Here is a 24,929-nt window from a genome sequence, read left to right as displayed (position 1 = left end):
GACCATAAAATACACAACCTAAGCATACAGTGAGAAGCGTTATTTTAGAACTGGGAGTACATACTCCCTAGCCCACTAGTTAAATAAGAAGGGCTGGGTTGGCATGGAGCTCTCCTCGTCCAGCACAAGGGCTAGTGCTCTGAAGGGCAACTTACCTGACATACAAGGACCTCTTTTCACTTGTTCGGAGGGACCCAGACCCAGAGCTCATGCTGCTGTTCATCATTTGTTCTCGTAAGTCATGTATCTTCGATTCAAAGCGACTGTATTCTGTCATGGAAACAAGGGAAAAGATGGGAAAAGAATGAACTCAAGGAGCGCCTCTGAGCTTGCATGCCAGCAGCCAAAAAGCCAGAAGGCCCCTTGGCTTAAAAGCAGCCAGAGCCAGCCCACTCAGTCTTTGCTTTGATAAGCAAAGTCCCTCCTCCTAAGCACAGAAAGACAGACTTCCCTTCAACCCCAGACTAACAGAAGGAAAGAATGCACCTGAAAAGGGAGTAGCATTTGGGCAGGTCAAATGCACAAAGCCCTTATCTGCCTCAAAATATCACTGATCCTTTATAAAAATAACAACTGGAAAGAGGTTCCAGTGCAACCTTTATAAATCTTTAGAGCCGACACTAAGGCCCAAGTAGAGCAGATGGGAAAGGAGACTTTCCCAAAAAGCGGATTGCAGAGAACAGATGGCCCTGAGACGCAGAGCGGAGGGGCTGGAAAGGACCTGAGGTCAATTATATCATTGTTAGGCAAGAAGACAATTTTTTCAGGATGACTTTTTGGCTGGGGTGAAGGGGGGTGATATTGGAACCCAGTACAGAGGTAAAAACAAACAAACCTCACAACCGTAACAACCATATGAGGAGAATTAAAGCTCTCCTGAGTTATTTCCCTTTTAAACAATAGCCTCTTTGGCTTCAGTAGCATACATTAAAACATAAATTCTCCCAAACCGAGAAGTCGGCTGACACCTCTCACCTCCAAAATCATCCAGTCAGTGAGGTCATAAGTCCATCCCTAACCTTATAGCCCATTGAGACCATCACAACAGCTGGAAACAGCCTTATCACTCTGGAAATGTAATACAGGTTTATGCCGAATTTAAGAAAACCTGATATAAGAAAATTAACTCTAGCTGTACAATTATTATAAAAGGCTTTTTATAGGGCTGCTTTGCTGTGACATTCTCCTAGGACATTTAAAATACAATATTCACACTTACCAAACACACAATTACACATTTTCCAGGCCTATAATTGCCGCATAAAATGGGGTATATCTAAGGCCACAGGCTGTGGAAATGCTAGAAAACAGGCGCACTTCACTATGACAAGCTGACTTTGAAGCGAGTCAAAATTTATACTAGGGCTTGAAGGTTGGGAAACTGCTTTAAAAAACAAACACACTTCCAGGGGAAAAAATTCCACAAAAGCAATTTCGTGCACCATAGAGGGCTGGCAAGAAGCATCCCCACCTAGTCCGTATGACTCTACAGGAGAAAACAAAACACCTGTTCCAGCACCTGACACTCCCCTTCCCTCTGCAAAGCAACCACAACCAGACTGACCTTCAACTGGGTGTAAGGGGAATTGCTAAAGCCTAAAGGGGAAGGAATGGAGTGAGGCAAATAACCTCCTCTCAACAAAGTTTCTTTTGTTCACTGTGATATCAGTTTAACCAACTGGTTAAATTCGTGTGCTCTTTCATTCATCACACGCCGGTGTTATGGTGATTTGTCCTCATTACCTACTCCTGTTCCTGAAATCCTGGAGGAAGCAGTTAAGTCACTGACTCACCCATTAAATGTTGCGGGGGGTGGGGTGGCGGTGGGTAGAGAGACAACAGCTGGACAATGTTCCTGTTCTGAGGGTTACACGGCAACCCATCAATATCAATGAGGTGCCCCAACCTAAGCCCTGGACTGTCCTAGAGCACAACAGCAGGCCAGTCTACCTCTGGAGACCGCCTGGGTGCTGGCCCCACCCCAGGGCTTGGCCCTCTACACTGGGTGGGGATTGTTTCTCATTTGTTCCTTTCTGGCCCTCCTCTGAGCTCACTGGCTATGGGCAGAACTGTGTGAGACAAAGATTTCTGACCAGGCAGCCCTTTCTTAGGGGAAGATAAGTCAAAGAGAGAAAGAACTATGCATTGAACTGTGAACAAAAAAGTACACCCAATCTATCTTTAAGCCATGTTTTCCCCTTCTTGAAACTTGTTTATATATTCCCTTCTTTGGAATCGACTTGCCCGCTGAACTCCAACTTAGCAGCAGGTCATGGCAGTTGCTTAGTAACTACATTTCTTTAAAAATCCTTTAAAAAACAACCACCAAACCACCATTTCCTCAAAGCTCCTAATCCAAGGCTGATAATTCTGGGCCACTTAAAATAGACTACAGAAAGAGAACAAAGCTATTGCTCTAAGGCATACGCTTTTTGTTTTTACATGTGCTGCTAAAATTTCAAGTTTATTAAATTGTGTTTTATTCACTTTTTTTTCCATTTGGATGATCCCCTTAGAGTTCCAGCTGCCCATCAGTCTCTGGCTTTTATTTGTAGATTTATCTAAAGTCTACTAGGCAGAGCAGCCTTTGAATAAATGATTGTTGGGTAAATGAGGAGCAAATTAGAAAACTGTGTCCAAGTTGACACTTCTATTCTTAAACTAATAAACTTAATGGTTTATTTAACTGATGGCTGCCAGCTTCACTGAGGGCTTAGAAAGGTAGTTAAGAAGCATTCACATTTACTTTTGTTCCCAAGGTTAATTGTTGGGAGCAATTGGGGTTTATTATTTTTAAACACCCTTTTGAGATGTTAACAACCCACAATAGGCGGCTGATTAACAACTTTTTACAACAAAGAAAAATCATTCTAACAAAAAACTGTTTAGAATAGACTTGGATACTACCTCATCTTAAATATTAGAGGTATCATTTTCCCAGGACAAAAGCTTCCCTTAAAAAGCATCTCAATTCTAAGACTTCAGGACTCGCCAAGCTCCCTCCTTCCCTCCGATTTGTCACTAACACAGCCATCGCAGCCAATGCTGGAGGACATCTCCTAGGCCAAAGTCACCGCCTAGGAAGCCCACCTGACCAGCCTCTAACCCAGAGGGCCCACTTCAAAGAAGCAACACTTAATAGTATACTAAAATCTCAAGTCTACTAAACTGCTTTGTTTTTTCCCATTCAGATGAACCCAACTGTTTGTGACCCACAAAGATATCCAGTCATCGCCCTCTTTCCTTTTTCCCAGTTGCTAATCACAGAGAAACAAGTGGGAGGGGGCACAATCAGAAGTCAGTACCAAAGAAGGGTTTTGCCCCAGTCACTGACAAGTTGGGGTGCCTCTAAAAGATCAGGATTTGGCACCCCATCCCAGATACACAGAATCAGAACCTACTGAGCAGGGGCCCAGGGATCTGCATTTTAACAAGCATCAGTGTGATTCTGATAAAGTTCGGAGCTGCTGGTCTTAACTTACAGAATTGGATCCTGCAGTGTCTCTGAAAAGAAAGGTGGGGCCAGAGAGTGGATAAGCTCTCAAAAATAAAACTTGGTAATACAATTGCAAATCCTTCAGGAAAGGAAAGCCCTAAAGATGCCACAGTCTTATGTGCCTGCAAAGAAAGCTGCTGAGTTTACACTTTTTAAAAATTCTGTATCACTTCTCCATCCCACTCCCCAGAAGATACCACTGTTGGTATTTTTAGTATGTGTCCTTCCAGACTTACTTCCATGCATATATGGCTTATATACATGTACTCACAATTCACACACAAGCTTTTTTCATTTTCTGATACATCATGAAAACCCATCCATGTTGGCCAGCCATGGTGACTCATCTGAGGTCAGGAGTTCAAGACCAGTGTGGCCAACATGGTGAAACCCCGTCTCTACAAAAATACAAAAATCAGCCAGGTGTGGTGGCAACACGCCTGTAGTCCCAGCTACTAGTGAGGCTGAGGCAGGAGAATCGCTTGAACCTGGGAGGCGAGGGTTGCAGTGAGCCGAGATCGCGCCACTGCACTCCAGCCTGGGTGACAGAGCAAGACTCTGTCTCAAACAAACAAACAAACAAAAAATCATCCATGTCAGTACACAGACTTCATTTTAATAGCTGCATAGGATTCCATACTATGGACAGACCATAATTTATTCAGTCATATTTCAATTGATACACATTTAAGTTGTTTACAATTCTTAATATTACAATCAATGCTGCATTGTGTATTTGTGGGGGGTTTTTTGTTTTTTATATTTTATTTTTTGTAGAGATGGGGGGGGGGGTCTCACTATGTTGCCAGGCTGGTCTCGAACTCCTGACCTCAAGGAATCCACCTGCCTCAGCCTCCCAAAGTGCTAGGATTACAGGCATGAGCCACCATGCCCAGCCTGCACTGTATATTTGTTTGAGCATTTCTGTTGCATAGATTCCTAGAAGTGAAACTGCAGGGTCAAATTATATGCAAATTAAAATTTTTGATTAGCACTACCAAACTGAACCCCAACATTCTGAAACCTTTCTGACTAAGGATAAACTACTATTCCACTCTTCCAGCACTTTTTCTGTTTCTGAAGTGGAGGCAGAATTTACCTTTGAGGACAAATTGATCTTTTGTTTGGAGAAAAACAGTTTAATGAGCCTTTTGGTTATGCAAAAGTAAAGATTTTATTCTGGAATGGACAAAGAGGAGCTAAAATGTTCTCTGCATTATAATAGAAAAGGTGTCCTCTTGGTGAGTGGAGTTGCTGGTTCTCCAGGTTAGGCCTTAGTCCACAGGTCTTTCTCTCCCTCTTTCCCTGGCCCTGTTTAACCATGAGTTAAGACGCTGTTCCACCTACATGACACTATATCTACCTCTATAAGTATCTACCTAACTTGACTACATTACATCTGCCCCCAACTTGAAAACCAAGCCTTTTTTTTCCTCATGCCAAACCCCCATTACTGTAAACGACACCCCCTTTTCCCTGCATACAACCAGTGTTTCCTCAAATTTTGCTGATGTTTCTTCCTAATTGCTTCCTCAATCTATTTCTTTATACTTTTAATTGTCATTGCCATACTGTTGATTTCGTGTCTTAATTTTCCCTTGACTATTTTATTATCTCTTCTCTGGGCCACTGCTGTACCTCCCTAACTGGTCTTCTGCCCCAGGGCTTTACAAACTCAATCCAGATTAGATTCTTATTTGAAAAGCTTTCCTAAAGCTTGAATTTGTAGCCCCCCTGTCCAAGTATCTATAACGACTCAATGAGCACTAAAGAATTTTACTTTTACTATGTCAGCCAAACTTTCAAGGACTGCTACAACCATCCTCCCATCACAGCCAGCCTATCTATCCCACATCTGAATTACACAGGTCTTCTTTTGAGCTAGCCTGCCTGGACCCCTTGAATACAGCTTGTTCAGTTCTACCTGTTATTCCCTGCTCCTGAAACATTTCTCCCCTGCCTGACACTGAACAACCTTCACCATCTTTCCTACCTCATTCCAAGAAGTTTTATTCATTCATTTATTTATTCAAATATTTTCTAAGTTTGGGCACAGTGACTCACACCTGTAATTCCAATGCTTTGGGAGGCCGAGGTAGAAGTATTGCTTGAAACCAGGAGTTCAAGACCAGCCTGGGCAATATAATGAGACCCCAATTCTACAAAAAATTCAAAAATTAACTGGGCATGGTGGTGCACACCTATAGTCCTAGCTACTCGAGAGGCTGAGGTAGAAGGATCACTTGAGGTCAGGAGTTTGAGGCTGCAGTGAGCTATGATCACACCTCTGGACTCCAGCCTAGGTGACAGAGTGAGATGCTGTCTCTAAAAATAAAAAAAATAAAAAAATAAAAAATTACTGAATGTCTACTGTGTATCAGGCATTGTGCTAGCTGCTGAGAATATAATGGTAATCAAAATGGTCCCTAGAAATTACAATTACAAAACAAACAATTATTTAATTACAATTGTGATAACTGTGATGAAGAAAATGCTAAGAGAGAGACTAATAGGGTGACTTAACCTACCTGTGGGAGGGGGGTGGAGTTCAACAAAGGTTTCCCTGAGGAAGTGACATTTAAGCTGAGTCCAGGGAAAGGGTGCTGGTGAAGAAAGCATTCCAGACAGAAGGAACAGCATTACGTAAGGGTACAAAATGTATGGAACACAGTAAAGCAAGGGGATACTGGCAGGAGATCAGACTAAGAGGTAAGCAGGGGTCAGATCATACAAGGCCTTGTAAACTATGGTAAGGTTATTTGCTTTTTTTTTTTTTTTGAGACGGAGTTTCGCTGTTGTCACCCAGGCTGGAGTGCAATGGCATGATCTCAGCTCACTGCAACCTCCACCTCCTAGGTTCAAGCGATTCTCCTGCCTCAGCCTCCCAAGTAGCTGGGATTACAGGCGCCTGCCACCACTCCCAGCTAATATTTGTATTTTTAGTAGAGACAGGGTTTCACCATGTTGGCCAAGCTGGTCTTGAACTCTTGACCTCAGGTGATCTGCCCACCTTGGCCTCCCAAAGTGCTGGGATTACAGGTGTGAGCCACTGCGCCCGGACAGGTTATTTGCTTTTATCCTAAGATAAATTCTTTCTCAATGGAAAGAAGCCATTGAATGATTTTAAGGAAAGGAAGGACATGATCAGATATGTGTGTCACTTTGGCTACTGTGGAGAGAATAAGTGAAGTGTCTTATATCTACATTTAAGTTTCTTGACAGACGAAGCACATGCTTTCTATGTTTGTGTATTCTCCACAGCCCCTAGTATAAGAAGCCCCTGCTTTTACAGCATCCAAACCAGCTAGCCCTTCAGCCTCTGCTCAAACATGTCCAATACTGGGAAGCTCTCTAATTCTTTTTTTTTTCTTTTTCTTTTTTGAGACAGGAGTCTCGTTCTGTCACCCAGGCTGGAGTGCAGTGGTGCGATCTCGGCTCACTGCAAGCTCCGCCTCCCAGGTTCAAGGAATTCTTGTGCCTCAGTGTCCGGAGTAGCTGGGATTACAGGTGCCCGCCACCACATCCAACTAATTTTTTTGTATTTTTAGTAGACACGGGGTTTCACCATGTTGGCCAGGCTAGTCTCAAACTCCTGGCCTCAAGTGATCCACCCACCTCGGCCTCCCAAAGTGTTGGGATTATAGGCGTGAGCCACTGCACCCAGCCGAGAAAATTTTTTGGTTTAGCGCCATCCCTTCTGCCAGCTGGTCCTAATTTTCGTGTCTAAAACAGCATAAAACATGATGGGTTCTTTCCTTCAAAACAGTGTGAAGGAATAGTTTAAAGAAGGTCAAAGAGTTGGAAAAGACTGGAACAAGACTACTGAATAAAATGGGAGTAGATGGCAGAGTGCAAACAGGGGAAGGGGAAGTAATGGTAGGTTGCAGGCCAGATTATAAGTGCTTGAGATAGGACTTTTCTTACTAGGCAATGGGAACTGCGTTTAAGTGTTTAAACAGGAAAGTAATACAATTAGAACTAGGTTTGAGGGAAAATTATTCTGGGAGTGTAAGATAGAATTGGAGGACAGAGAGAGAGAGATAACAGAGAGCGGGAAGCTGCTCTACTACTACACACAATAATTATAAAGGCCTGACATAGTATAAGGGCAATGAAGACAGAAAGAAGAGACAGGAATCAAGAAATATGTTGGATCCTTCAAAAGTGGAGAAAGACAAAAAAGAAATATATTGGGGCTTGAAGGGAGAAAATTTGACATCTGATTGGATGTAGAGTGAGAAAGGATCAAAGGCAAAGAATCTGAGTGTTTTCCTTGGAGACATGGAAAAGGTGGGATAATATCAGCCATAATGAAGAATGATCTCAAGAATGTCCTCAAAAAGTTATGTCTTAGCCGAGATGGGCGGATCATGAGGTCAGGAGATCGAGATCATCCTGGCTAACACAGTGAAAGCCCATCTCTACTGAAAATACAAAAAATTAGCCGGGCGTGGTGGCGGGCGCCTGTAGTCCCAGCTTCTCAGGAGGCTGAGGCAGGAGAATGGTGTGAACCCAGGAGGCGGAGCTTGCAGTGAGCCAAGATCGCACCACTGCACTCCAGCCTGGGCAACAGAGGGAGACTCCATCTCAAAAAAAAAAAAAAAAAAAGTTATGTCTTCTCCAGGCTAAATGTTGTTATTTCCTTAACCAGTCTTCATCCAACATAGTTTCCTAACCCTCCACTACCTCACCCTTTTAAAATCTAGTGCTCAGAATTAGTGGTGATGTCATTTACTAAAATATAAGCTCCTTGATGTGGTTTTTGCTTCCTTCTCAAGGTTTAATGTGGCGATCTGCACCCCTGTTGAGTCAACATTTATTGAATGTGCCAACTGGATATAGAGGTCTGACAGGACAAACCTGGACTCTGTAATTCTCAAATTTTGGCTCCTCAGGAACAAATGTAAGAAAAAAAGGAATACAAACTTTCTCCTTTCACCCACCCAAACATGCTAAAAACTGACCAACAAAACCACAAACCACTTCTGCAAAACACTAACATGTCAGAGGTTTCAAGATATAGTTAACAGCCCAATAAAGCATCAAAGGGGACTGAAACTACAAGGTTCCCTATTGCGAACTGGACACACACCCAAGCTTCCAAGTCCATCTCTCCTCTAAGCCTCTGCTTCCAAATCCATCTACCTCCCTAATGACAGGAAAATTGTCAAAAATTAAAGATGACATTTTTTATTAATTTGGAAAGCTGAGAGGTGCTCAGTTTCTCAACCTGTATTGTTTATTTGGTTCTATTTGATTATAGGCAGGAAAATATTGTAGAGACAGGAAACAAGTGGTAGCAACAGACGATATTTATTCTGCATATAGTATAGACTACCAATGACTCGAATGAAGATATAAAAGGGAAAAGCTACAAAATAACATCCTGCCTATCAAATTTAGAAATGACGCTGGGTGCAGTGGCTCACTCCTATAATTCCAGCAATTTGGGAGGCCGAGGTGGGCGGATCACTGGAGATGAGGAGTTTGAGACCAGCCTGGCCAACATGGTGAAACCCTGTCTCTACTAAAAATACAAAAATTAGCCAGGTGTGGTGGTGCACACCTATAATCTCTGCTACTCAGGAGGCTGAGGCACGAGAATCGCTTGAACCCAGGAGGCAGAGAGGTTGCAGTGAGCTGAGATCACACCACTGCACTCCAGCCTGGGCAACAGAGCAAGACTCCATCTCAAAAAAAAAATTAGAAATGACGATGACACTGGGGAAGCAACTGGATGACAGACTTCAAACACACAGATTATGATAGGTAGAAAGAATCAGAAGATGCAAATAAAAATAAAGTGAAATAGAGAACTGTATCTTCTTGACCTTGAGTTCCCACACAAATATTGAGTAGGGAAGACATGGCTGAATAATAGCTCGTGTTTTAGTTGCCTATAACCTCAAAATAAGTCAACTGCTGCCCAAAAAGTTCTTTCCATCTTATGGAAGTGCAGACATTCAAATCTCAAACTCATACAGCCCTCATTTGCCATTGCTGAGCTGCCCTGAGGCTCAAAGAAATAAGTCACCAATTGTGAAAAATAACAGAACTCTGGTGGAAGTGAAGTTACAGCCTCAGAAGAGAGTCACAGAATTTGAGGAGTACGAATTGTGGTTTAGGTTCCTATAGCTGCCTTTGGAGTATAAACCTTCACACTATGGTTCATATTTTAAAAAGAAATGGATGGGCTGGCGCGGTGGCTCACGCCTGTAATCCCAGCACTTTGGGAGGCTGAGCCAGGTGGATTGCTTGAGGTCAGGAGTTCGAGACCAGCCTGGCCAACATGGTGAAACCCCATCTCTACTAAAAAAAAATACAAAAAATTAGTCAGGCATAGTGGTGGGCTCCTGTAATGCCAGCTACTCAGGAGGCTGAGACATGAGAATCACTTGAACCCGGGAGGTGGAGGTTGCAGTGAGCCGAGACTGCACCACTGCACTCCATCCTGGGTGACAGAGTGAGACACCATCTTAAAAAAAAAAAAAGAAAGAAATGGATGGAGGTGAAAGTAAAATAAGCCCATCAAGAAGATACTTGTTAGTATGGAGTAAGTATATGAATTGCCAAATATCAGAACATTTCTAGGAATCACAAACTTGTCTTTATAAAATAGTTATGGGGCCAGATGCAGTGGCTCACACTTGTAATCATAACATTTTGGGAGGCCAAGGTGTGAGGATTGCTTGAGGCCAGGATTTTGAGGCCAACCTGCACAACATATTGAGACCCTGTCTTTGCAAAAAAAAATAAGAGAATTAGTCAGGCGTGGTGGTGTACACCTGTAGTCCCAACTACTCAGGAGGCTGAAGCAGGAGGATCGCTTGAGCCCAGGGGTTCAAGGCTACAGGGAGCTATGATCACACCACTGCACTCCAGCCTGGGTGTCAGAGTAAGACCTTGTCTGAAAATAATAATAATGAAGCCTATTACTTGGGTTAGTTTCTAATGATGGGTCCATTGTTTAGAGGTGTTGTTGTCTAACACCTCTAAAACTAGATAATTTCTAAGATCCCTTCTAATTATGACATCATTATGATTTTATGACCAAATCAATGAGGTCCATACGGAATCAAAGTTAGAACTAGTCTGATTTAATTTTTAAATATAATTTAGAGAGCGAAATCTTCAAATCTGCAAATAATTCTAAACTCTTTGGGTAAAAACAATACCAAATCAATAAACATAAATTACCAAAAATATTTCTCAAGGCTATGTGAGAGGGCAGAAATATGGCAAATAGGCTTCAATGGGCAAATATTGCTTGAGGAAAAATAATTTCAGTTCTACTTTTAGAATAATGGTTTGGAACTATGACTAACCCAGAAAGCTGGGTATCCTTATTCTGGTCCCTGCACTGTCACTGTGTATGCTTCCTCGGCCATACACACACATAGCCAGGGTTCTGGATACCATCCTGAAGGATACTGAGAAGAAAACAGAAAACAAAACATGCTGGATCAGCATGCCATAAAAATTTCCAGTTTATCCCTATTGACTGGATGTTTTTGTCCCCCAAAGAGCTTAGTGAGGATGCAAGAAGAGCTACTGAGTGAAAATGCTATACTAGGCCAGGTGCCGCGTGGCTCACTCCTGTAATCCCAGCACTTTGGGAGGCCGAAGCGGGCGGATCACCGGAGGTCAGGAGTTCGAGACCAGTCTGGCCAACATGGTGAAAACCCATCTCTACTAAAAATACAAAAATTAGTTGGGCATGGTGGCGGGCACCTGTAATCCCAGCTACTCAGGAGGCTGAAGCACAAGAATCGCTTGAACTCAGGAGGCAGAGGTTGCAGTGAGCCGAGATCGCGCCGCTGCACTCTAGCCTGGGCGACAGAGTGAGACTCCATCTCATAAACAAAAATGAAACAAACAAACAAAAAAAATCTACCTGGTCTAAAATGACTGGAATGAAAAATGCCTTGATCTCACATCAAACTAAGAAAAAGTATTCACAGGATCTTGCCTTCTCACCTATTCCGGATCACCCAGCAGATCAGGGTAAAAGCCTCAATAGGGCCTTCTCTATATCTTAAAGCAATTTCATATAGCATATTCAAATGAAAGATTAACAGAGTCTTTGGCTCTTGCAACCCATAAGCCAAAGTATACATAAAGACCACCAAAACAAAATACCTCATCCAAAAAACATGAGAATAAAGACAGATTTGTACCTTTTCCCTGTTCTCCAGGTGGTGGGTACACTTGATAAGAATAATCTTTTCCACTTAACAGAGATACTATAACACAGTAACTAAAACACACACATTTTATGATGAAGTTTGACAACTTGAGTTAATGTAACCAATTTCTATGTTTTACCAGGTCAATGGAGAGTCTTGATTCAAATGTTCTTCACAGTTGTCACACCCACAGGATCACAAACTCAACTGAATCTCCTTTAGGTCAAGTTTCTGTGGAAGAAACTCAGAAAATGGGACCTGGAGAAATACTCTTCTCATCTAAGTTGTCAAAACACCTATGGTCATTTTTCAGTAACTGATAATCCAAGAGTAAAATATTAAAGTCCAAATCGTGTGTGTGTGTGTATAAAAGAATTGTATTTATAATAAAGGTGGTACTTCAAAAATGCAGAGAAATGATGGATTATCTAACAAACGGTACTGAGGTAATTCATTAACATTTGGAAGAAATTAAGTTAGTACCCTACTTTACATCACAAATCAACTCCAGGCAAGTTAAGGTTTTAAACACAAAAACAGGCCAGGCACAGTGGCTCTTGGCTGTAATCCCAGTGCTTTGAGATGCCAAGGCAGGAAAATCACTTGAGGCCAGGAATTTGAGAGACCAGCCTGGGCAACACAGTGAGACCCCATCTCTACAAAAAAACCACAAAAATTAGCCATGCTTGGTAGCATGTGCCTGTGGTCCTTAGCTACTTGGGAAGCTGAGGCAGGAGGATCACATGAGCCTAGGAGTTTAAGGTTGCAGTGATCTATGATCGTGCCACTGCACTCCAGTCTGGGTGACAAAGCCAGACCCTGTCTCTAAAAAAATAACAAATACAAAAACAGAAATATTAAATAACTAGAATAAAACTCGGATAGTATTTATTTGCCCTCGGGTAGGCAAGGCCCTTCTAAACCTCTGGGCACAGGCAAAATATACAAAACATTAATAGATTTGACCACATAAAAACAAATGAATCATCTGTACATCAAGATAAAATTTAAAAAACAGGCTGGGCGCAGTGCCTCACACCTGTAATCCCAGCACTTTGGGAGGCTGAAGTGGACAGATCACTTGAGGCCAGGAGTTTGAGGCCAGCCTGGCCAACATGGTGAAACCCCCTCTCTACTAAAACATACAAAAATCAGCTGAGTGTGGTGGCGCACACCTGTAGTCCCAGCTACTCAGGAGGCTGAGGCAGGAGAATCGCTTGAACCTGGGAAGCGAAGGTTGCAGTGAGCTGAGATCGCACCACTGCACTCCAGTCTGGGCAACAGAGCAAGACTCAATCACAAAAAAAAAAAAAAAGAAAGAAAGCAAACTATAAACTGGGAGTAGTCTTTGCAATATATATGACAAAGAATGAATATTCTAACCATATTAAGGCTTTTATATATCAATAAGAATTGATGAACCCACCCCAATAGGGAAATGGGGAAAGGGTATGAACAGGCAATACACACACACACACACACACACACACACACACACACACACACACACAAATGACCAAGAAACACTTGCACACAAATGTTCAACCCTATTATTAACAAAAGAAATACAAATTAAAATACAAATTAAAGAATAACATTTTTAACCTATCAAATTTGCAGAAATTGTCTTAAAAAATAATACTCCACATTAGTGAGGATCTTGAAATAGACATTCTTATACTGTCAGTGGAAATGGAAGCTAATTGGCCAAATACATCAAAAACCTTAAGCATGTTCATACCCTTTGATCCAATTAATTCCACCTTTAAAAAATCTATTCAGAACATAATCAGAGATTCACAAAAACCGTATACAAGGGTATCAATCAGAATGTTTCGTGTAATATCAAAACATCGGAAATAATCTAAATGTTCACCAACAGGGGAATGGTTATACGAATTATGGCACACACATGATGAAATATTATTTAACTATTAAAAACCATTTTTTTCAAAAAATATATGGTGATCTAGGAAAATGTTCATGACATAAGTTAATGGGAAGAACATAAAACTGCTTAAAGCCAATAATCTCATTCTTAAAACAGATAGATACAAACATATTATATGATATATGTAATATAAATATATAAAAGTTTAGAGGGAAATACACAGAAATATACACATACAACAGTGGTTATCTCTGGATATAGTTTTACAGATGATTTGAATTTACTTTACTTTGTATTTTTCTGTATTTTCCAATTTTCCACAAATCTAAATGTAATATACTTTTAAATGCAGGAGAAAAATATAATTTGAAGAGAATGGGAAAGTAGACTGAACAGGATAGGCTCAAGGACAAAGCCAGGACACACATGCACTAAAACTTCTCTCCACACTGCTCCTGGCTTCATTAATCATTTTCCTCTGGGACTATTCATTCAACCAGTTCCAGACAAGTCCAGTTAAACATATTATCACCATTATCACCCAGCCATCTTATCCAAAAGTAGACCAAAGAAGTTTTGTGAATGCCTTGCAGAAATCTAGATATAGTGCATCTACCGTATTTCCCTAATCTACAGCCCAGTAACCCTGTCCATCAAGAAAATTTGATCAGGCTGACAAGACTTTTTTGTCCTTGGTGAACCAATACCAGTTCCTAGTGCTCACCACTTCTTTTTCTGAATATTTACAAAACAACTCTTAATCTACCCTGGAATTTAACCCAAAATTTGCAAAATTCTCTCCTTTTTGAAAATCCAAAGGACGTCTACTTAGGCCCCTAATGTACATATTTATACAAAATATGTTAATTTTCTAGTCAAATTTTTTATCACTTAATTTCATCAAGTAGAAAAATCATAAAATCTCTAGGGCCTTTGCTTTTTTAGCACAGTGGTTCCATCTCAGCCCACTGCAACCTCCACCTCCCAGAGTCAAGAGATTCTCCTGCCTCAACCTCCTGAGTAGCTGAGATTACAGGGGTGTACCACCACGCCTGGCTAATTTTTGTATTTTTAGTAGAGATGGGGTTTTACCATTTTGGCCAGGCCGGTCTCGAATTCCTGGGCTCAAGTGATTCACCCTTCTGGGCCTCCCAAAGTGCTGGAATTACAGGCATGAGCCACCACACCCGGCCTGCTTTTTTAAAGATACCTAAATTCAGCAAAAAATAAACAAAAGTCCATTTCAAGAGGGGAAGACAAGACCCTCATAAGCAAGACTGTTACTAGCTCAAGACTCTGTGAGTCTTGGCCGGGGGTAGTGGCTCAAAGCCTGTAATCCCAGCACTGCTGGAGGCGGAGGCGAGGGAATCACTTGAGCTCAGGAGTTCAAGACCAGCCTGAGCAACATGGCAAAACCCAGTCTCTACAAAAAATACAAAAATTAGCAGAGTGTGGTAGCATGCACCTGTAGTCCCAGCTACTTGGCAGGCTGAGGTGGGAGGATCACTGGAGCTCAGGAAATTGAGGCTACAGTGAGCCATGATCACACCATTGCACTCCAGCCTGGGTGACAAAGTGAGACAAAAGAAAAGAGAAAGGTAAGAGAAAGGAAAGGAAAGGAAAGAGAAAGGAAAGAGAAAGGAAAGGAAAGGAAAGAGAAAGGAAAGGAAAGAGAAAGGAAAGGAAAAAGAAAAAAGGAAGGAAGGAAGGAAATAAAAGTCTATGCTGGGTGCAGTACCTGTAACCTTAGCACTTTGGGAAGCTGAGGTGGAAGGACTCCTTGAGCCCAGGAGTTCAAGACCAGCCTGGGCAACATAGTAAGATCTTGTCTCTATACAAAAAAATAAAATTAAAATTAAAATTAAAAAAGGGGCTGAGTGCAGTGGCTCACTCCTGTAATCCCAGCACTTTGGGAGGCCAAGGTGGGTGGATCACTTGAGTCCAAGAGTTCAAGACCAGCCTGGGCAACATAGCAAGACCCCATCCCTAATTTAAACAATAAAAGAGTCCAGGTACAAATAGGAAATTGTAAATTGAATTCACAACTCACTACCACTTATCTGACAGAATTTGAGGTACACACTAGTGACCATTTTGCACAGTCTCCTCATTTTATAGATCAAAAAATTGAGTCCCTAAGAGGAAGGTTGACTAGTCTAAGATCATTCAGCTACTTTAAGTCAGAACCCAGGGCCTTGGCTCCTCTGCCAAGATTTTATATATATATAGATTTCATACATATATACATTCTCACATAAAAGGAGCAAAACCGATATATTTTACAAAAAACAATTACCCTATTGTGCAATATAAGACTAAAGCTTTAAACAAAGGAACAGTGTCAATATCAGAGTCAAGATTTCAACAAGCAACATATTAAACCAAAAAGAAATCCTAAAAAGCTACAGTTAAGTAAGAAATAACTCATTCTCAGGCTTGGCACAGTGGCTCAAGCCTGTAATCCCAGCACTTTGGGAGGCCGAGGCGGGTGGATCACCTGAGGTCAGGAGTTCGAGACCAGCCTGGCCAACATGATGAACCCTCATCTTTAGTAGATATAAAAAATTTGCTGGGCATGGTGGCACATGCCTGTAATCCCAACTACTTGGAAGGCTGAGTCAGGACAATCACTTGAACCCAGGAGGCAGAGGTTGCAGTGAGCTGAGATTGCGCCACTGCACCCAGACCGGGCAACAAGAGTGAAACTCCGTCTCAAAAAAATAAAATAAAATAAAATAAAAAGAAATAACTCATTCTCATTACTGTTATTCTAATCATTCTATCCTATCAGGAAAAACTGATGTTTTACAGACACCAAAGCTCCTAGGATTTTGCCTCAAACCATCTAACAAAGACGAGAAAGCACCTGACCAGCTAAATTCAGAGTGCTTTACTAAATCTAGCACCATGTCCTTGGGTTACATAGAATAAAGAAAAGCCCAAAACAAACACACACATATGAAGTTCAGCTCCAGGGGGCAAAATTGAAAAGAAAACTTAATCTTTTTTTCTTTTCTAAGTATATAGAACAGGGCTGGGCCTAAAAGGGTGTAGCTACTTTAAAAAAAAGCCAGACAGTTCCTCAAAAATGCTAAACACTAAGTTACCTATGACCTAGCAATTCTACTCCTAAGCATATATCACCTAAGAGAACTGAAAACATGTTCATACAAAAACTTGTATATTAATGTTCATAGCAGCAGTATTCACAATAGTCAAAAGGTGGAAACAACCCAAATGTCCATCAACTCAAGAATGGATAGACAAAATGTGGCATAACCATAGGATGAAATATTGTTCAGCCATAAAAAGTAATCAAGTGGCCGGGTATGGTGGCTCGCGCCTGTAATCCTAGCACTTTGGGAGGCTGGGAGGCCGAGGTGGGTGGATCACCTGAGGTCAGGAGTTTGAGACCAGCCTGGCTAACATGGCGAAACCCCATTGCTACCAAAAATACAAAAAATAGCTGGGCATGGTGGTGCACATCTGTAGTTCCAGCTACTCAGGAGGCTGAGGCAGGAGAATCGCTTGAACCTGGGAGGCAGAAGTTGCAGTGAGCCGAGATCATGCCACTGCACTCCAGCCTGGGTAACAGAGTGAGGCTCTGTCTCAAAAAAAAAAAAAAAAAGAAAGAAAGAAAAAGGAATTAAGTACTGATACATGCTATAACACACATGAATCTTGAAAACATTATGCTAAGTGAAAAAAGCCAAACACAAAAGGCCACATACTGCATGATTTCATTTATATGAACTGGCCAGAAGAGGCAACTTTAAGAAAACAGAAAGTAGACTGGTAGTTGCCTAGGGCTGGGGGGGGCGGGGGGGGATGAGGAGTGATTGCTAATGGGGTCAGGGCTTCTTTTTGTGGTGATATGTTCTAAAATTGATTGTGATGATAGTTGCACAACTCTAAAAATTCTAAAAATTGTTGTACCCTTTAAATGAGTGCATTGTAGCATGTGAATTATATCTCAATCAGCAATTTTTTGTTAAAAAGGTAGGCCCCTGGCTGGGCATGGTGGCTCATGCCTATAATTCCAGCACTTTGGGAGGCCGAGGCGGGCGGATCACCTGAGGTCAGGAGTTCAAGACCAGCCTGGCCAACATGGTGAAACCTCGTCTCTACAAAAATACAAAAATTAGCCGGGCATGATGGTGGGTGACTGTAATCCCAGCTACTTGGGAGGCTGAGGGAGGAGAATCCCTTGAACCTGGGAGGCGGAGGTTGCAGTGAGCTGAGATTGTGCCATTGCACTCCAGCCTGGGTGACAGAGTGAGACTCTGTCTCAAAAAAAAAAAAAAAGGGGGGGGCCCTATCATTTTTATCAGATCAGCATTCCTAAGCTAAAATTAGCTACGCCCAAAGCCTTAAACCCCTCCAGCACACAAAGCAGTGAGAAGTAGTTATCTTCCTGGTTCTTTCTAGTTGCCTAATAACATAGTTGGCTTGCTCTGGTCTCAAGTCAATTTGGAAACAGAGAGAGAATCAAGAGAATCAAATCAGGGGACCAAGCAAAACAAAAGTGAATAGCAAACAATAAGCACATGAAAAATGTGCAACATTAGCCATGGGGGAAAATTCAAATCAAAACCGCAATTAGATACCACTTCACACCTACCAGGATGGCTAGAATCAAAAAGACTTACAATAACAAGTGTTGGGGATGATGTGGAGAAATTGGAACCCTTACATACTACTGGTGGGAATGTAAAATGTTGCAGCCTAAATGTGGAAAGCAGCCTGGCCATTCCACCAAAGGTCAGAGTTGTCATATGATCCAGCAGTTCCACTCACAGGTATATATACTCAAGAGAAATATAAACATGTCCATGCAAAAACTTGCACGCAGATGTTCACAGAGCATTATTCATAATAGCAAAAAAGTGAAAACAACCCAAATGTCCATCAACCGATAAACAATACGTGGTATATCCATATAATGATATATATTCAGCTATAAAAAGGAATGAAGTATTGATACATGTACAACACAGATGAACCTTGACAATATTATGCTAAGTGAGAGAAGCCAGTCACATATTATATGAATCTAGTTATATGTAATGTCCAGATTGGGCAAATCCATAGAGACAAAAAGTATAATAGATTAGTGGTTGCTTAGACATGAGGGGGATGGGGAGATGTAGGGTGACAGCTAAAGCGTACAGGGGTGATTAAAATTCTAAAATCAATTGTGGTGATGGTTGCACAACTCTGTGAACATTCTAAAAACCGCTTAAGTATACTCTTAAATGAATGAATCTTAAGGTCATAAAAAATGAATGACAAATACAACTCCATTTCACTTGAAGAATTAAAAAATGAATGCTTGCTTAGTCCATTAATATCCTTAAGCCTGCACACATTTACTATTAAGTCAGGCAAACCAACTCCCATCTTTTGGCTCCTCCTGGGGTTCCCCCAACAGTATCATTCCCTGGTAGTCTTCCTAAATCCACTTTCCTTCTGCCTGAGAAGGGATCTCCCTCAGGCTTCCCAGCAGGCCATCTACCCTCAAGTTACTTCTTCCTTTGGGGCAGGAGTTTATGGTCATCAAGACTAAAAAGCTGAGATTTGGGAGGTTTTTTTTTTTTTTTGAGACAGAGTCTCGGCTCTGACACCAGGCTGGAGTGTAGTGGCACGATCTCAGCTCACTGCGACCTCCACCTCCCGGGTTCAAGCGATTCTCCTGCCTCAGCCTCCTGAGTAGCTGGGACTACAGGCGCATGCCACCACACCCAGCTAATTTTTGTATTTTTAGTAGAGATGGAATTTCACCATGTTGGCCAGGATGGTCTCGATCTCTTGACCTCGTGATCCACCCACCTTGGCCTCCAAAAGTGTTGGGATTACAGGCGTGAGCTACCGCGCCCGGCCTGGGAGTTCATTTATACTGCATTTGTTGACAGCTTCTGGCACTTGAAGAGTCTCAGAGTGATATCTTCTGCTGTAGCCAGATGTCTCTGGGTAGGGAGATAGTTGTGGCCTAGTGACAAAAGCCCTGGACTCAAAGAAGTTCTCCAGAAATCTGTACTCAAACTTTTATTCTGTCCCTTACAGACTTGTGTGACCCTGAGCAAGTCACTCAACCACTCTGACCCTCACTTTCCTCATTTGTAAAATGGGGATAATGCCACCTAATCCACAGGGATATTCTGAAGATTAATGCTTATAAAAAACAGAGATAATAATTCAACAAACTATTTGCCAGGCTCCATACTAGACGCTGGGGACACAAAGATAAATGTAATACTAGCTGCCTTAAAATTGTTCACAGTGTACAAATGCTGCTGATAGGAAATCATTTTCTTTCTTCCTTACCTTGCCTTCTTTTAGGATGGCAACGGGAATTTCAGAACTTTGATTCCCTGCCTTGGTATACTCTCACCTTTGTGCTTTCAATGCTGATAGGATAGCAGTTACATTTACATCCTTCATTCTCAAAAAGGGGGAGATAGAATGGTTACTTAAATGTTATGGGGAAAATATCCCTTTTATGCTTTCAAGTTATTATCACCACTGATTTCTAACTCTTCCAGGCCTTACCCAAAGGTGTTTCCATGGTAAAAGTATGCTTATTCAGCACCTTAAAATAACTTACAGAAATACTCTCATTCTCTCTCACTCCTTGTACCCCCAGCCTGCCTGGATTTACACTCCCGAAAAGACTGGTCATAAAGGATCATTTCCCAGTTAAGCTACCTTAATGACCAATTTCTGGCTCACCTCCTGTTTTTGAGATCAGTTTCTACTCTAAAAACAAAAGGGCTTTCAAGAAAAATACTAGATCAGTTTATAAACAGAGGCTGATATAAAGTCACTACGGGGAAAATGTAGGAGATCTCAAAATGTTCTAACACATAACCCATCCTTCCCTTGGTGGGACAATTCCACAAGTCACAGAAAAATATTTTTCATTTTAGAATAGATTTTAAGAGAGCCTTTGCCAAGAGCCAGTTGTTTAAATTTTCAATTGAATTTTAAGCAGTATTATACATGTCCAAGAACATCATGCTATTTTTAGCTAATAGGTAGGATTGCTGTGTCCATAACCGTTTAGAGCAATCAGGAGTGAAACCACTAAATAGTATCTCTTACTGTGGTATCTTATCATTTAGCATTTCTATTTCTATTTTAATATTTTCCAAAGCCTCATCATAAAAACACCTGTAAAGCACCCATGCTAGGCACAATACAAAGTTCAAATAGAAAGACACAGTTCCTATACTTCATTATGGGTTAAACCCACATTAAGCAAACCAGGTATTTGAAAGAATCTTGGCTGGGCATTATGGCTCACGCCTGTAATCCCAGTGCTTTGGGAGGTCGAGGTGGGAGGATCACTTGGGCCAGGAGTTCAAGGCCAGCCTGGGCAATATAGTGAGACCCTGTTTCTACAAATAAATTAACAAATAAAAAAAGAATCTCACGGTTAGAGCATTCTCAAGTTGCCACCAGCCTCTAAGTATCCAGAGGAGGAACATTAGGAAGCAATTGTCCTAAACCCATCATCTTTCTAATGCTTGCACACCTTTTATGTATTAAAAGAAGAGGGATAAGGAAAATGTTCTAGGCCGGGAGCGGTGATCCCAGCACTTTGAGAGGCCAAGGTGGGTGGACTGCTTGAGCTCAGGAGTTCAAGACCAGCCTAGGCAACATGGCAAACCCCCATCTCTACTAAAAATACAAAAATTAGGCTGGGCATGGTGGCTCACACCTGTAATCCCAGCACTTTGGGAGGCCAAGGCAGGAAGAATGCTTGAGCCCAGGAGTTCAAGACCAGCCTGGGCAACATGGTGAAACCCCATCTCTACAAAAAAATACAAAAATTAGCCAGGTGTATTGGTGCACACCTATAGTCCCAGCTACTCAGGAGGCTGAGGTGGGAGGATGGCTTGAGCTTGAGGGGCAGAGGTTGCAGTGAGCCGAGATCGTGCTACTGCACTCCAGCCTGGGCAACAGAGCCTGACACTGTCTCACACACACACACACAAAGTTTTAGGCCGGGCACAGTGGCTCACTCCTGTAATCCCAGCACTTTGGGAGGCCGAGGCGGGTGGATCACGAGGTCAGGAGATTGAGACCATCCTGGCTAACACGGTGAAACCCCGTCTCTACTAAAAATACAAAAAATTAGCCAGGCGTGGTGGCGAGCACCTGTAGTCCCAGCTACTGGGGAGGCTGAGGCAGGAGAATCGCTTGAACTTGGGAGGCAGAGCTTGCAGTGAGCCGAGATCGTGCCACTGCACTCCAGCCTGGGCAAAAGAGCAACTCCGTCTCAAAAAAAAAAAAAAAGTTCTAAAACGTACTGTGGTGATGGAGGCACAACTATACCTAAAGTCACTGAAATATATATCTAAATGAGGAAACTGTATGGTAAATGACTTACCTCTCAATAACACCATTTTAAAAAGGAGACAAATTGTCTTACTCTGATTGTTCTATTAGTCAAACCTATTTTTTAAATCTCTCATGCTAAAGGCTGCACTGGTTTGGCAAAGGTGCCTCAGAGGCCACCATGGAGATCACTCTAACCTTCCCCTCCACATCCATCTTTCTTTCCCTTACACTCTTCCTAGTCTCTCCTCTGTTAATTCCCCAGTCTCCTTCCTGTTGCTCCTCCACTTTTAACTAGGTGTTAGGTCCCTCAGGTGTTCACAAGCATGGTCTGTCCCAACTGGTAGACCTCAGGATTAAGCTGATTTGCTGACCCTCTGATGCTGACCTTCAGCAACTTTCCCTTCTTAGACAAGTTATATCTTGGCTCTCTTGTCATTGTTTCAGTATGCACAATGAAGAATTGGACCACTTGATCCTTTCCAGCTCTCACATTCACGTGAAGAAAAAGAAATTCAAGTAATGAACACTTACTTGGCCAATCACATGCAAAGTCTCTTGCCAACCAACATACATGTATTTGGATTATTCATTTTGTAAATACCCACCGTGATGTAATCCTCTGAAGAACCACACTTATTTATAAATTGATCAACATGGAGTCCTTATTTTTAAAAACTAGCACTTTACCAAAGAAAATTTAGAGCCCGACACAGAATGCTTGACAGTCCCTCTGGACCAGTCTCCAGGGATCTGTTTTCAAAAGGGAAAAAAAAAAAAAAAAAGCTTTTGCATGTTGGGGACTTGCTGGATTTACCAAACCAAAGGAGGAAGTAAGATTGATTGGGGTGGCAGAGCCTTAACAACAGTGGTTCACCTAAATCCTAAGAGAAGAAAGGCCTTATTTGGCAGTAGTAGAAAGAACTAGCATAAAACAGCACCTCAACCTACATTATAAACTCTCAGAAATATGCTCAGAGAGCAATAAACACTGCAGGAATCCCCTTACCCTGGACAACTTGCAGCTTTTTATGCAAGCCAGTTGCATTCCCCTAACAAGTCATAGAAATATGTAGTCACTAGTATCCAGCATACCCCCACCACACACAATTCACAGTGTTGTTTCCATGTGCCCAACATCAGAGAGCAAAACCGAAAGAAACATCAATTTCTCCTACAACATACACACACAAATACGCAAGAAAAACCATTTCCTTTGCAGAACCTGTGTTGTCTAAGTTGTGGGCATGAAATGCACAAATATTAGTTGCTAATAAAAATCAGACGGTTAGCTCTGTACTGGAAAGCGAACAGCACACACATAAATCATAAAAAAACAATATCCCTAAGGTGCGTTCCTGATCAGTAAGCTGAAAACCAAACAAGGAGAGAAATGACTCAAAGTGTCCATTTGCATCCCTCTTTCTCATTACCTCAGACCAACAAGCTCTCTCTCCTGTGAGTTACCTCCCTGCACTTCTGTCCTCGATCAGAAGAGCCTCGTGGAAAAGGTCGCAGGCTCTCTCCTTTCCCTTCAGGATCTTGAGGCACTGAAGGAGCATGGGGGGAGGGGAACGGAAAGGACAAAGGTAGGCGCTTTCCATCCCTTTCGGCTTGGCGACGGGGCTCCCAGCCTCTCCCCCTCTCATCGCGGAAATAGAGCACCTGCCAGGGAGAGGTCGGTCCCTTCCACCTTAGTAACCGGCCCACAGGGCCTAGGTGTCCCAGGAGCCCAGGCGTTGCAGCCCTAGGGGACAAAGGGGAGGAGGAGGCGAAAGAAGTCGGGAATGGTACGAATCCCTTGCAAACAAAAGGGAGGGGGCAGAATACCAAGCCGGTCGCGGCTGTTCTCAGAGGTGGACAGGTTGGGTGGAGAAATGGGTGTCGGGGGAGGGGAAGATTTAGAAAATTCCTCTAGGGCAAGGGATTAGGGAGCTGCTTGGGGGCGCAGCAGCCAGCAGGAAGGGGGCTGAGACAGGACAGAGGCCCTGGGGCGAGAAGGGGGCACAGCTCGCTGTGGGGGAGAGGTGATGGCTAAGAGGTGAAGGCCAGACTGGGCCCAGTGTAGGGTGAGCGGGCGCTGAGCCCCGCGCGGCGCTCCGAGGGGCCCTGAGGAGGGTCTCAGAAGGAGCCTGGGGGCACGCAACGAAGGCATTCGGGGGAGAGGGCAGAATTGGGGCACGCAGTGTTGGAAAAGAGGCTGAGAACAGAGCCGTAGAGAGGTTAGGGGGGACTGCGAGGGGGCCTGACCCCCGTCCGCCCCACCTCACCTGGCGCCGGGTCGGAGTCCAGATCTAGTGCTGAGAAAGCGCCAGCTCCGGCCAGTCCCTCCGTCCCGCGCGGGAGACCACGGACACAAAGCGGGGCGCGCGGGAGGAGGGGAGGAGAGAGGAGGGGGAAGGAGGGAGGAGGAGGAGACGCCTGAGGCGCGCGATGGGGGGAAGGAGGGGCGCCTGCCGCCCTCCTCCTGGGTCAGGGGGCGGGGCATGCGGCTGGAGGCCGCCCTCAGCCGGCCAATGGCCACTCCACTGGCCCGCAGGCTAGGGCGCGCCTTCCCGCGGCTCACCTCGGCACCTGGGCCTCGGTTGGCCCCAGCCAATCAAACGCCTTTATTTGCATGACCAGCCCCGCCCATTCGCCCCAGCCAAGGACTGCTCACTGAGAATACAAAGAAGGCCCCCCGGAGGGGAGGGAGTCGACTCCAGTTGGCCTATCCCAAGGGCATAGTATCACCTTTTCAGCGCGTTTATGGGTCTTTCACGGTCATCTTGATGAGGGGAGGGGAGTGGGGGTCACAGAGGTTTGGCCCAAGATCTCTTAAGAGGTCGGATCTCTTCTACCTGAGGTCCTTCTAACCAAGAGCTGCTCTCCTCTTCCAGGGCACACAGTTCCCAGTCTTCTCCTGTGGGCCCTCCGCCTCCTCCCCTTTTTCCAGTCGCCCTAATCTTTGGATGCTGCTTCCAGTAGGCTGCTGCCCACTACTGGCCTTCTCCTGCACTGCAGCCCACATCAGCAG

General features: G+C 43.2%; 1 protein-coding gene across 7 annotated transcripts in view; it reads right to left on the bottom strand.

Annotated features, from left to right (window-relative positions):
- Nucleotides 1–24,929, bottom strand: part of DLG3 (discs large MAGUK scaffold protein 3) — a 60,630-nt gene that overhangs the window by 25,974 nt on the left and 9,727 nt on the right. For 6 of the 7 annotated variants that reach the window (XM_019019611.4, XM_019019609.4, XM_063703181.1 and 3 more), the window contains one exon: nt 156–270. In XM_019019611.4, the coding sequence (XP_018875156.1) occupies nt 156–270 (115 nt within the window). Of the gene's footprint in view, nt 1–155; nt 271–24,183; nt 24,382–24,929 lie in introns of those variants that run through there. The other variant, XM_019019613.4, reaches the window with a different exon arrangement.

This window comes from Gorilla gorilla, chromosome X (assembly GCF_029281585.2).
Source record: "Gorilla gorilla gorilla isolate KB3781 chromosome X, NHGRI_mGorGor1-v2.1_pri, whole genome shotgun sequence".
NCBI lineage: Eukaryota > Metazoa > Chordata > Mammalia > Primates > Hominidae > Gorilla > Gorilla gorilla.
The sequence above is the reverse complement of the archived record's forward strand: the minus strand, read 5'-3'. Positions and strand labels throughout refer to the sequence as shown.